General features: G+C 39.3%; 1 protein-coding gene across 2 annotated transcripts; it reads right to left on the reverse strand.

Annotated features, from left to right (window-relative positions):
• Positions 1 to 8439: 8439 nt before the first annotated feature.
• On the reverse strand, positions 8440 to 12895 carry dolpp1 (dolichyldiphosphatase 1). Of its 2 annotated transcripts, XM_071523337.1 has the most exons (8): positions 12815 to 12895; positions 11992 to 12092; positions 11709 to 11793; positions 11351 to 11450; positions 10812 to 10910; positions 9333 to 9461; positions 9078 to 9167; positions 8441 to 8948 (listed from the first exon to the last, which is right to left on the reverse strand). In XM_071523337.1, the coding sequence occupies exons 1-8, from the start codon at positions 12888 to 12890 to the stop codon at positions 8912 to 8914; spliced, it is 717 nt and encodes a 238-aa protein (XP_071379438.1). In that variant the 5' UTR covers positions 12891 to 12895; the 3' UTR covers positions 8441 to 8911. The 2 variants fall into 2 exon arrangements, with proteins under 2 accessions (XP_071379440.1, XP_071379438.1); XM_071523339.1 differs by lacking the exon at positions 9333 to 9461 and having other exon boundaries at positions 8440 to 8948.
• Positions 12896 to 14414: the final 1519 nt, after the last annotated feature.

The following is a 14414-nucleotide window of genomic DNA, read 5'->3' on the forward strand; positions in this document are numbered from 1 at the left end:
TTTCTGATTATTGGATAGCGTTAGATGTATATATTTTTTTTTTAAAAAGCGAGTGAATTATATATTCTGAATTTTAACGGTTGATTAAAACTATAACGTTACAAGATATAACGTTAGCCAATCAAATGTATAAATTCAGCACCATGGACTGCTGCAGACAAAAGTAAGAGCAGGCACAGGTTCAACTGAATTCATCAACGCTATAACTTACCGCACGTATTCAAAATAATATTAAGGCGTCGTCAGTTAAGTTTGATTCTGTAAGTTTCAGAATCAAACATTCAAAAGCTGGACAGCCAAGCTCAGACTTACCTGTGTCTCCATTTCTTCCCGTCTAGATGCACCGATCCAAGATTAAACAAATAACCATAAAGCCAGAAAATGAGGACCGTACTTGATAAACGAGTTTGTTATGAACCTCAGTGAACGTGACAGTAATAGAACTTGTAGACCTCGAAACCGTTGATGATTTGAATGTCTATGATGATGCTCGTTTCACAACATCATTTGCGAGTTAAGGGAAAATTTAAAAGAAAACAATTTGTTTCAAATCCTGTAAAACTTTTAAATTTACACATTTTTCACTGTCTGTGGAATAACAATAATACGCTATTTAATATCAGTCAGATAGTCTCAATCATGGTCTCAATGGTTTTTGCAGTGCAGCCCATATGGGTTACAATATTCAAATCCAATTCAACCCTGGCCCAAATTTTGAATTTTACGAGGCCTATTTGATGTTGAAATTATATCAAACTGTCATGCCCTGGATTGCAGATTTGTAACATCCTATCAAGGTTTAACTTTGGCCCAAAATAATATAAGGGACACTCAAGCGCCCGATTTGAACGTTATCACTACATTGTATGGATGTTGTTAGGTGTCATCAGTCGTACAGTATATGGATCAGTAGGGGTCTTATCAGTGGAGTGCACAGACTCTGAAAGGGGCATGGGCAAAACTTTCTAAAAGGGCAACTTCTGGACTGTCCTGTGGCTCAGTTGGCTAATGCGCCTACCATGTAAATTTATTTGTAGTGTCATTTCTTGGGTTCAAAATCAACCTGGACGTTTAGTTACATCCCATCTTTTCTCTCTGTTTTTACTGTGAACTCTCTAATGAAGCAGAAATGCTATTGAAATAACCTTACTTAACCAGAAATTCTAGGGAGGTCAGTGGGCATGATGCTCACATTTTTCAAAACTTGCTTTTATACAGTTGCATGTACATACCTTTTCAAGGAAGAAATTGCATTTGTGACCTCACTGAGATTGATGTGTATAGCATAATCCAATCTAAAAAATAAAAATAAAGGTATAAAATGAAATGCAATATAAAACTAAAACCAAAATAGTTCCTTTGTTTAGCAAACAGTTTCCATTTCCATTGTTTCTTAATGTCATCAGTTTGTATAATTTATACAGAATCCACCACTTTAACGACGATGTTAAAGGGAATGTACAAGCCTCACTCTCTAATTCCAGTGACTCATGTCCCAGTGCTGAATTTCCCTAGACTCCAGCCCTCTCTGAATAGGTCATACCTAAAACAAAACCTTTTTATGCTTATTTAATTATCTTCACAACTAATGCACATAACATTGCCATGTTTGGTGTCTAACAAATCAAGAATCTATTTTGAGTTGCCAGGAATGTGTTATTACAATGTACTATAAACACAGTTTCTGATACAAGGTGTATATAAGGTGTAACACTGGAATCACATCCCCCCACACCAAGTTTATTGAGATGACCACATGTTGTGGGGTATGGCATGCGACAAAGGTCCCAGGCCAGATTTGAACTCAGGACATCACAGTTACATGGTGCCTTTCAGACCACACAGCCACCAAGGCGCTTTGCAGCAGCAGCAAGGCTTTTAACCAAATCTAAGACACATGACCTATTTTAGCTTCTCTGCACTGGTTGTCAGTAAATATTATAATTGATTGTATGATTTTACTGATCACTTTCAAGGCTCGTTCTTATGGCAGCCCGTTTCCACCACCTGTCATTACCCAGCATAATAATAACAACCATTAATGATGACAGCTATAAATAGCTGTTAATCATTAATTCAACATGCAGATTAGTGTAGCTACCATTAGGCCACGTTCCCTGTCCAACAGAAAACATGCCAACTCCACATGGCTCTTCATCCCCTTCTGGTCCTTCAGCTGCCAGCAGGTGAAAGCCAAGCCGAGGTTCATTCTGGTTGTTGAGCGAGTTCTGTCTGACAGTCTGAGGGTTTTTTGGCTTCACTAAATGAGTGCAAGGTGTGGAATTCATTAACTGATTGTGAAAAGATTGTGGCTGAAAAGATAATAAGTCAAACAGGTAACTGAGTGTGATCTAAGGACCTGTCAGTCCCCAAGCACTGACATTACCACTGCATCAACTAGGCTATGCTGTTTGATTCAGCTGCTAGTGGGCCCCTCCAGAGCTGATATAGTTTAATATACTGTTATCCTGATAGCTTTTTTTTTCCCACCCATGAAGTCACTATATTTAGATAAATACAGGAGAAAAAAATTAGACAAAACTTTGTTTTTTCTCTTGCCTCTCAGGGCTTCTGTAGACAGTTTGATTATATCTGTAATCTACTGCTTTTCCTCAGTAGGCGTTAAAATCTTAAAGTGTCCAAGAATTGATTTTGAAATCATGGTTTGGAAAGGTTGAGTAGAGTTTGCAAATTTGTGACAGTAATTTTGAAACTGTTTTTCAATTAAATTGAAGCTGAATATTGAAAAACAATATTCAAACAAATAAATACACATTCCATTTTTAAAAAGTCAGATTCAAATGCCAACATTCAATTTCACTGATCACAAAAATTCAGAACACATAATTCAGGTTTCAGTTGTCTGGTGGCACAATTCTCTCCCCATTGAATTAGTGCTTCATTACACTCTGTATTTACATATTAATTACATGTTTTCACTGTCATAGCAGTGTAGAACTAAGATAAATAAGACTAGGCCTACTAAGGGTAACAATTTAAGTGTCTGATGTTCAGCCAAAAATGGTTCACGAGGCAGTAATGTAATAACTGGCTAATAGGCTAATGTGATACGTTATTACATTATTGGCAAAGATTATATTAATTTAGTATTTTAAGATTTTATTACATTGTCGGCTATCTTTGTTACATTATTACAGGGTGCAGTAACAAACTTTATCCAGTAGATGGCAGGCCAGGCTTCATCTCCAGTGGGAGGCTGTGCCAGTTTGGACATTTTTGGCAATTCATTTGTTAGATCAAGAATTTTGTGGCAGTCTTATGTGGAAAAAATATTTTCTTTTCTCTTTCTGGGCAGTTTATTATGATTAAATGTAATGGAGTCAATATGTGAATGCATTTGTTGAACCTGTTCCTGACAAATTATGTCAGACTTACTGAGGACATTCTTTTTAATACTGTAAACAGGCAATATGACCACTGTTGTATTTGTATAATGTTGTCATGTAAAGGGTTAGGGCAATCTTGCCTCTTCCCCTGTCATCATAAAACCTGCAACTTCACAACTTTCAAAGTGACACAAGAGGCAACATATGATGGTGTATTTTTGGGTGGTCACGCCAAAAAACCCTGTTTCCCCTGGACCTAGGTCTACTCAAAATGCAACGTTTGGGCATTGGTCTGTCCAGTTCAGTATAGCCATTGCTAATATTGTGTCCAATCGACTGTCTCATATAAAAGCCACAACCGCATTAAATGCTCACTGAAGGGTATACAGAATTGGTTCATTAGGTGAACTGCTAACTCATTAAATGAATTATTCACATTTGTACCATGACTTTTGACCAAAAGGTGGCGCTGTCCAAGTTTAATTCAGTATATGCGGGCTACTGGTAAGATGTCTGTTGAGGTTTGTTGGTTCGTTGAGTCCAATTCAGCAACTGAGCTGCTAGCCCATACACACTAGTGACTGAACTGCTGCAAACTCAAAAAAAATTGTTGCAGGTCACACAGTTGTTGCAAATGCTCTGTTAATATATGTTGTTGATATGTTGTCATAGTGATACACTGTAATGTTGGCTTTTTTTTTGTTTGTTTGTTTGTTTATTTATTTATTTATAAGGACAACACACATTAATCAACATTTCTGTAAATGTGCCAGTGTTAGCCAGCTGGCTAATTTTGTAGTGTACTGTAGTCCTTTTGGCAAGATGTTTTAAAACCTATAAAGCTATACAAATTTACAGAACGAAGACAACAAGACGCCATAGAGACAGCAACAAAACAAGAACTCTCAAGACAGAACACAAGCCATGCAAAGCAACAGGAAACAGCAAAACATCAGCACAACAATACAGCAACAACAAACACCATTTCGGCACATATAGTCATGCAAGCAACACGAAGCAACAACACACAGCCAAGCAATACTGACCACAACCAATTTATGATACATGCAGACATGCAGAGCAGCAATAAACTGTAAACATAAATAAAATACAGCAATCATTATTTAGATCTTATTAAAATGTTACCTAATTGTTTATAAAATACTAGTAGATATTCCATACATATCTAAGCCATGCAATGCTGGCCGCCTGGCAACGGGCAAAGGACATGGGACAAGTTAGCAGCAGGTTAGCCAATAACAACAATGATAATCATAAAATGAGCAATGTACTATGTGGATTAGAAATGTTCACATGTCTGACTTCTCAAAAGCCATGTCTTGAGACTTTGTGTGAAGGTGTGGTAGGTGGTACAGTTTCTTATTTCAGTTGGTAGGGTGTTCCACAATTGAGAAGCTCTTACAGAAAAGCATGATTGGCTGAAGGAGCTGGACCTGAAAGGGATTACACAATCCCCTCTCAGAGCAGATCTTGTAGACCTGTTGTTTGATGTTTTCTGCTTAATAAAAGTACTAAGTGGTGGAGGAGCCTTGCCATTTAGGATCTTAAACATCAGGCAGGTGTCATTGTATTTCATTAGATTTTCCCAGTTAAGTGAGGGACTACTTGGGTGATCTCTCCAGACACATAGACTTTGGGATCACAGTCAGATGCAGAGTGTGTCTTTGTAAAAAGCACGCAAACAGTCTTCTTAACATTAAGAAACAGGTGTGAATCACCAAGCCCCTTGTTTACATTTATCATCATTGTTGCGCTAAGTTTAGAAGCTGCTTGTTCTTTGGTTTTTGCATGGATATAGATTACGGTATCGTCTGCATACATCTGAACTTCACACCCTGTGCAGACCGATGGTAGATCATTTATATATAAGCTGAACAGGAGAGGTCCCAGGATGGATCCCTGGGGCACACCCATTTCTTTACTCAGGAAGGGTGATGTTTCACTACCCACCCTTACACACTCAACTCTGCCTGCAAGATAGGACTTCATCCCATTCAGCACATTAGAGGAGAAATTAAAATTTGCTAGTTTACGGATGAGTATTTGGTGATTGACAGTATCAAATGCTTTCTTTAAGTCTAAAAATATGGCCCCAACAACACCTCCTTTGTTCATTTTGCTCAGTGTAATGGTCAAATCTGGGGGTATAAGTTCAGTCTCAGAACATCTGAAATTTTCTTCACAGCTGGCACCATCTCGGAGGTCCAATGGAGAAAAGGCTGTGTGCAAATAATAGCTAAATGTCTAAAAACCAGGCCAGGAACCCATGAGAAGAGACATCTGTAAAAGATACAAGTTGTGGCTGATGATGTAGATTTGTTTCCAAATATAGGTTACTCTGACTTAGTTAATTTAAACTCATGTTAATTTGAACAAGTAGCAATTGGGTGGGCCTACTACTGCTTAATGTTAGCTACAGTACAAATCAGATGTGTTAAGACAATGGCAGTGAGCTCAGGACTGCTGAACAGATGTAACTAGCTCTTTTGTGCCTCAACTGTTCCGCCAACCTTTATGTATCTAATCATCAAGCTGGCATTTCCAAAACACAATGATCACATGTATCAGTGAGAAAATGATCAGTCCCCAGTCAAACACAGCACAGATATTAACCATGCCCAGGTCCTAAGTTTAGTAATGCAATCAGTCAGGTGTTCTCAGCAGTCTTTGCCCATGTCGACCTCCAAAATGGCCACTAGAGGGCGTGGTGATCAGTGTTGAGAGACACCTGAATTGTCTACAGCCTTTTGGAGGGGTGGTGGGCTTAATTCAATGAATTATCTGCGAGGGGAGATGCCCACTTGAATATACCTGCCCTCAACCATCCCTTTAATCCAACATCCAAGCAAGGCTTCTACATTAGGCGCTCATCCAAATAGCACAGGTCTTAGAGAATCGCTTAGAGACACAGAAATAGGTCTTGATTAATTTTTATCTAGGCTATGCCCATTCCTAGAGGGGAGTGAGTAAGGCCTAATGGGTGGAGATAGCCTGAGGTTAGACCTGATAAAGGAATCAAAAATGGAATAGCCTAGGTCGTGTAGGCTAAATAGGGCAGATATTTATTTTTGCATTTGCAGTGTAGCCTACAATTTCTCAAGGAATATTAAGCAGCCTATATTGGGAAATACAATGGATCCATTCAGTGGGAAGCATGACACTCCCTGAACATGACATGGATATTTTGTTTGTTTTTTAATGACTTTTTGGGCATTGTTGCCCCTAATTGACAGCTGACAGTGGGGATGGACAGGAAAGACTGGGTGAGAGAGGGGGAGCCAACTGAGCCACCAGGACATCCTATGACATAGATATTGTTAATACTTCGAATTGAATTGCAGGCTATTTTCCTACGTCACCAATACATCTTTCATTCTACACAGCCTACTTCATTCTCTAGCAAATAATTTAGCAAACTTTTGAAGTCAGTATTAGGTTAGATTCTTTTATTTCACAACATTTAGTAACTTAGACAGAAAGGTGCTATATAATTTCATTTGAATGGTTGTTAATAATTGTTAATAACAAGGCTATCTAAGAAAATAGCCTACCTACAAAGTCGGAATGGTATTGTAGGTTTCCACCAAGGAAAAATCAATATTCCTACAATAGCCTATATGGACTTGAACTGTATATGGACCGTCTACGCTAGTGGCTCAGTAGTGAGTTTCCAGTGACCTTACAGTAGGATACGTAATGCTTTTCTTATCTCCTATATGGTATCACTTTAATATTCCTATACAGACTTTAGTTTGTCTGAGATATTTGTGCAGTATCCTATAAAAGTCATATTAGGAGTAGGCTACTGGAATTCTTTTTCATAGTGTTTCTCTTCCTCCCCGCTTTTACAGACAATGAATAGAGTCTTTGTCACAGGGCGCCCATGAATGACAGGGCGCACCGGGACAAATACCATCCAGGCGCTTTTCTGGGATAACACGCCTCTGGAAACACACGCACAGCCAGCCACCACCAGACAGATACCACACTGACTGATGTAGATTAAGTGAAACATGCTGTGGGTTGATGAACTAGTTCAGTTGAAGCTTTATCTCATTCAGACCTCTTTACATAATGTGATACTATCATGCACCAGCATTACAATATTAAAAAGGTAGATATGAAAATGCAAAATGTTTGATGTTGCCACTATATTCCAGCGCCAAGTAGGAGATGAACCACTTCTTTTGTACATAAACACATTTTTTTTTATTCAGCCTGATATGGTTACACATGGAAAAAAAAATCAAATTCTAAGAGAACAACTTCCCTTTGTGGATCTAATGATATGACAGTTTCAAATCAGCTTCAGATCCCCACTTGACAGCCTTGAACATTAGCTGCCCTGGTAGTGAGGAATAAAGCATAATCACATGCTACGACTGACCTGAGGCTTTTTTTCTTTTTGTCAAAAATAATAAAAACAAAACAAAAAAAAAAACATCTCCTCTCAGCAGTCATATTGTATGTTTTCTCACTAAATGATATGGAATGTAATCTTGGAAATGCAGGTAAAAAGAAAACTGTTCTCTACAACAGCAGAAAACACAAGAAATTGAATCAAGAGCAAAAAAAAAAAAAAAAAAAGACTGATTCCCAGAATTCTGTTCCCAGGCTGCTACTGTGTGTGAGGCATTAAGAAAACACCGTCTCAGTCCATTTTGTGTAGAACAAAGAAACATGACAGCTGAAACCGAATTGTGTTGCGATTCACCGTCTCATAATCCTCAAATGTGGACATGAACAGAAACCACAACCTTGATGCTCAATAGTACAGAAGGTACATTAAATTTACACTGCTTGCAAATCAGCATTGGAATCTAATATATTAGGACTGACAGTCATAGACACAGAGGGAAGATTGATTAGGGAAAAGAGGGGGGTCTTAACATTTAACTAGTATTAGATTTTTGTTAACTTGTAAATTTCACAAAGTGCAAATTTTCATTTATATTACATTATAACCAATTTTAGAAATGTTCTATTATATAACAATGAAAAATGGTTAATTCCACTTACCCCCATCCTAGCCATAACCAAACCCCCTCCCCAATCTGACTAGCTTCAACCAACCACCCCCCCTCCCCCACACCCACCAGCTATCCATCAGTATTTAAAAAAGAATCACTAAATACATGCTGTAATGACACCCACCAATTTGTTTGAAACTTGACCAAAGCCTCCTTTTCGGCTCCTTGAATCTCTTACAGTGCACTGTTACTGTCAGCGTGCGTTTACAGTTAAAATATATATTAATCTATCATTAAATAGTATGCCTCTTGCACAGTCTTGCATGCATTGGAGAGCATTTGGGCAAGCTGTACAAGAAGGAGAGGCGTGTGGACGGACTTGCTCAGGCTGTAGGCTCCGGGCCAGGTCCAGGCACTCTTTCGCCACCTGTAAACGGTTTTGCCCTTTACTCCTTGCAACCACGTCAGTCCAAAAGATGGTTCTCCAGTGTGTTTTTTTGAGTGAGCATTTGTTTGTGTGTGTACATGAGTGTGTGTGGTCCTAAGCTCAGTTTCACAAAAGAACTGTATAGATCACTGAGGTTTTGTTCCAAGCTTTCTTTGTCTGTTCCTGGAAGAGAAGAAAAACAATTCTGAACACGCAACAATTGTAAACATAATCATGGTGATATATGTAATATAGTGTGTGATATAACAGCACTCCTTAACCCCACCTGCTTCCACCAAACCAGTATCTTACCTTGCCTCTGATCTGGTCACTGTATACTCAAACCATAAGATGTTGGGGATCAGGCTTGTGTCTCGCACCAGAAAGTACTCCGATATTGGCCTATCAGTTGTGAAAAGGTAATCGACAGGACAGAATGTTAGAGAAAACATATGAGGAAAGTTTTATTTATTCAGTCATTTAATGATAATTTGTCTTTTCCCAGTGACAAGAGGAGAAAGCAGGGAAAGGACAGCACACGGGGCCTGAGCTTACACCACTCCTTACCATGCTGCTATCTTGGGGAATAAAGGTGTCAGCACCTCTTGCGTGATGAAGAACCAGATTATGCCGATAACACTACCGGCCACTCCGCCGTAGAATACCTGACTCCAAGAGTGATACAACAGGTAGACCCTGAGAACGAGACAAAATCAGATTTACTGTAAGCCAACACATCGGATGCATCAACTTTCAAACTGCATTACTGAAAAGCCATTAGTGCTGAGTGCAAAGATGCAGTGGCAAATGAACAGGCGGGTAAATCACGACCAGTCGATGACCATAAGGCAAACGTCCACATATATATATATATATAAATATATATTTTCAATGAAGCTTTAATGTTTCTTCCCTTAAACGACCCTAAAAATTCATAGTATACATTATACAAAATATTATCAAAGACTTACGTCAACCTAAAAGATTACAAAGGTGGGCAAAGTGAAATTAGGTGGGTTTACCCTCCACTACATCCCTGGTTGAATGTCCGCCTGAGCATGTACTGCAGTATTTGCTATCATTCGAACATGTATTCATCAGTGACTCCTTGAATGGTTCCCAAACATCACCTGTGCAGAGTGCCATTACTCTCCCCCACACACTGTCTGCAATCTGAGTTAATGGACTAAACGATCACCTTACTTTTCCGTCCACTCCACACAATTTCACAATTGCAGAATATTTCACAGAAAACAGGCCGCATAATGAAAAATAGGCTTCACCTCCAAAATAGAAAAAACAGCATTAATAGAGTAATGCCTGGGGAAGGACACTCAAAACACACTGGATTCACCCATCACCCCTGTTACCTCCGCCAAGGAGGTTATGTTTTCGGTGCCGTTTGTCTGTTTGTTTGTCTGTTAGCAGGATTACGGAAAAACTACTGGCCCGATTTTCATGAAACTTTGTGGAAGGGTGTAGCATGGGCCAAGGAAGAACCCTTTAAATTTTGGAGCGTATCCGGATCCGATGGCAGAGGTCTGCGCTCTCTGAATGCCCTTCTAGTTATGACAGTGAAGGACAGCTGAGCTTGTCTTTTTTCACTCAGCCTTCCTATAGATCCCATCAAACCGAAGTTAAGAAATTTTTTTTTTATTCATGAAAGTCTATGGCTGTTGAAGCAGAGGTGACCAAATTTTTAATATTCACAATATAACGTGCTGGTACCAAACTCCCTGGATGTAGGCAGGCTCTTACCCTCTGCTGTCAAACGAGTTGAGTACAGCTTAACGGTAGCTGCACTGTACTATCTGTCTTTTTAAAACCCAGATGTTACAATTGGTATGTATGTATGTATGAATGCACAAGGAGCGCATTTTCCGCTTTGGTTGACTAACAGGACTTATTTCACTAAGCTAACTCAACAGAAATGAGATTTAAGACTAGTTTTAGTGTCTGGAATATTGGAGACAATACAACACAATAGTGGAATTTGAAAAGTTCACCTCATTTTTTTTGTTTTTACTGGGGGGACCACGTCCTTACCTGCTGTATGAGACTGATAAGGCCATGCCCAACAGGATGATGGACAGTATGTGTCTCCACAGCAGGTCCACACATCGGGCATTGTTCGTTTGATGCATTCTAAACAGAGAGGAGAAAGTGAGTTCACACCATGGCATCGACTTCATGTGATGTTGGGAGTGAACACGCCTTGACAGTGTAAGAAAGATGACTTCAACATGTAATGTAATCAATTATGCGTAAGCTGTGGGGGTATGCAGTGAATTTTGGGAAAAAAAACAAAAACAAAAAACATGAAACATATATATGTCATGACCTCTTAACAAGTTGTTCGGTATGGGTATAGGTTCAGTATGATCAATTAAGTTTGTTTAAGGGTTTCAGGGTAGACCGCATCCCTGCAGAAATTAATAAAATATTATACTTTATCATTTTGAGTCTTTGAGCTTTGCTATGGAGCCCTATAGACTTTAGGTCGTAGTTAGTATGCTTCTACTAATTTTACGGTTGGATGCTCCCAGCTTTCAGTCGCCCCAATCTGTAAGAAGAATGAAGCTCACCTTAAATAAAGGAAAAGAAAGAAGTAAACAACAAAGAACCAGATGAGCTGGGAATGACTGGAGGGCATCCCATACTCTGTGTTCAATGTTGAATGAGCTCCTGCAAAAAGACAGAACTTTATATTAGGGGAGTAAGATTAAGTAATATACTTAATATAATATATAATATAATATGTAGTTCTTGTTACTTGGTTAATATAAATTTGCAACCATGTATTTCATGCACAATAGGGATAAATACACAAGTCTAGAATGCACTCAGCCTCTTGCCCCCAGACACACACACACACACACACACACACACACACACACACACACACACACACACACAATGACCACATCTTGTTACTTTATTCACCTGCACATGGGCGTGGCTCTCTAAGAATGTGCTTCAGCAGCCAGTTCACCCCTTCGTTCAGGATGAGCCCACCAAAGAATGAAATCTAAAAAAAAAAAAGGTCAAAATGAATATGTGTTCTCTACCCAGCACAACACAGAGAGGTTACAAAATCTGGCCTACTTGATGCCACTCTTCAGGCTCAGTCATACAACAGGCATGATTAACAACTGAGCAAGTTGGAGACTGACCTCAAGTGATGCTCCTTAATTCACCAAGTTCACAGTTCATGGACATCACTTACCGTGTGCAGTTCCCGTTTGAACACTATGAGCGTAACAAAACCCACAAGAATTGCTATGGGTAGGAGACTGATGTAAGCCAGCACTTGTCCCGTTAGATCATCTAAAAACAATACAACACAAAAACAATACTTTTGTTAGGGAACACCATAAACCCCCCCATCAAAAAGTCAAAACATCACCAATGGGCTTTTGCTGGCGAGAGTAACTCTTTAAGCCTGTGGTGTGCAGTCAGACAGTGATTCTGGATTATCAATGTATTGGGGAATCTTTAACTTTGGGTACAGGTAGCAAGCTGGTGCAGCAAAACAAGTCATTCCCTAATAGGCCACACCATTTGATCCAGTTCAGACCCTCCTAGGTGCACTGTCTGTGGTTTATGCTACACAAACCAGTGTCAAACCAGGCCAAGAAGCTACTACGTTAGCTTCAGTTTTACATGCCTTTTAGACGGAAGAGCTACTTTCAACGCACTTATAAAAACATTTTCATGTCTACAGTGCTTGAATTTCGTTGCGTATTTCTTACAACAAACTGGGAAACCACCAATTCATAAAATGTCAATGCCGATATTAAGCTAGCTAGCTAGCTGGCTAGCCATCATTGTGGACATTTTACCAACTGCGCATGCGGCAGTGTCTCACAATTTCGCAGTCCGGGTTACATTCCCTGCTGTGCTCGGGATTTTGCAGGATCTCATTATGTGGCAATGTTACCGACGGCCGTGTCCATTCAGTAGCAAGAAAACACACATCTCGAAGATCACGAAGCGTATGGTCATGAGTACAGCGGCAGTAGTCAGAGAAAGAGGTTGAGTTTACGTACCCTCGGGGAACTCTACGTGTGTTAGAGATATTGACCGCCATCGAGGTGGTGCCGAGCACTGCTCCTCCAACGCCATCTTACCCGGACACAACCGGGCAATCACAATGAAACGCCCAAGACATGTGCTGAACCAATGGTGAGCGGAGCTCTCTTTTCAAACACGCTCCAGCAGCGGAGGTGTCATCCAATCGCAGGCAGAGACTGGAAATGAGATATTTTGCTCATAGAGAAGAATTACTGAATGAACAAAGATAGAAGTAGCGGACTGAAATCAAAGCGGCAAAATGCGCTCATTTAAAAGGCAGCTTGTAATTATGTTACAACTGTTAGATGCTCACCAATTTTTATTATCATAGGCTGCCTAACTGAAGTCAGTGGCTAAATTCCTTTCCATTTGGGTCATCTCTGCCTATTTTCTGATCAGGTGTTTGCTCAGATACCTGATGTCCAGGGCGCTCTGCAGTGAAAGTCGATTTATCAATTTATTGTGTTTACCTTTTCAATTATCTGTAACGCCACCTTCTTTACTGCTGAAATTTCTGCCACAGTAAAAACTGCACTGGTGGAGTGCTTCCACCCACAGAAGGTTAGGGTGAACTACACCTTTTTGTAACACTAATATACAGGTATGCTGTAATCTGTTGCTACTGCCTAATAAATCACCTGAAATAAACAGAAGCCTTTGTATGAGGTTTTCAGTAAAGTTTGACCATAATCACAGCATTTGTGTTTCTTCAAATTTCATTATTGCATAGCTAGTCTTTGCCATTGTCAGTGTCATAAAAAAGTCAATTTCATGCTGCAGTGCAACAACACCAGTTCCAAATAAATATTAAAACATAAAAGTACAGCAATATGACCTTAAAAATCACATGGCACAAAACAGCACAAAACATCAAAACAATAAACAAACAAAAAAGGCAATAAAAAACAGAAAACCTTATCAATTGTAATTTATTCCATTACATTTGCTTAACTAACCTGAGACTGGCTTGCTTCCATGGTGACATTTTTGAGAAAGAGATGAAAGGATGAGCGTTCATGGAGAGGGAAAGTTGCTAACTAATGCCCCTCTGTTAGCAGTCATCATGTGTTTTTTCAATCACAAAATAATTTCTAATGAACAATTATCTGCATAAACCGTACCAGAGCAGACATTTTTTTTTAAATATTGATTACACAATGGAACATAAAATACACAGAATAAACAGAATAAAAGCCCTTGGATGAAGTCCAGATCCATCAGCTTGGTCACCATTGTCAATGTCGTCATCAGGGTCATCAAAAGAAAGAGGTAGGAGGCGCCTCCATACACATAGCAGATGATCTCAGTCGTTTCCACTCAAACAGACATGACCAACATGGATGGACAGGTGCACACAGACTGGGAAACAAACAGGACACTTTGTGCATTCATGTTCTACGTATATTGGATATATCAGAAAAACAAATTTCCTACTTGGAAATTTCACATGAATGAATTTCAGAAACTCAGAAACTTTCCGAGTTATGACACAGTGGTGACCTTTAACCTTTTCAACAAGGCGAAAAACTCAAGTTTTGTGTCAGTCATCAGTAAGAAAACACATACATATTCAAG

The sequence above is a fragment of the Centroberyx affinis genome, unplaced genomic scaffold (genome assembly GCF_046629955.1).
Source record: "Centroberyx affinis isolate AG114_WGS23_722 - 3 ecotype Tasmania unplaced genomic scaffold, CSIRO-AGI_Caff_v1 ptg001080l_1, whole genome shotgun sequence".
Lineage (NCBI taxonomy): Eukaryota > Metazoa > Chordata > Actinopteri > Beryciformes > Berycidae > Centroberyx > Centroberyx affinis.

Coding starts and splice junctions, on each gene's coding strand:
- dolpp1 (XM_071523337.1), bottom strand. CDS start 12,890: ATGGCGTTGGAGGAGCAGTGCTCGGCACCACCTCGATGGCGGTCAATA. Junction 12,093..12,814: donor ACACGTAGAGTTCCCCGAGG/GTACGTAAACTC, acceptor TATTGTTTTTAG/ATGATCTAACGGGACAAGTG. Junction 11,794..11,991: donor TCAAACGGGAACTGCACACG/GTAAGTGATGTC, acceptor TTTTTTTTTTAG/ATTTCATTCTTTGGTGGGCT.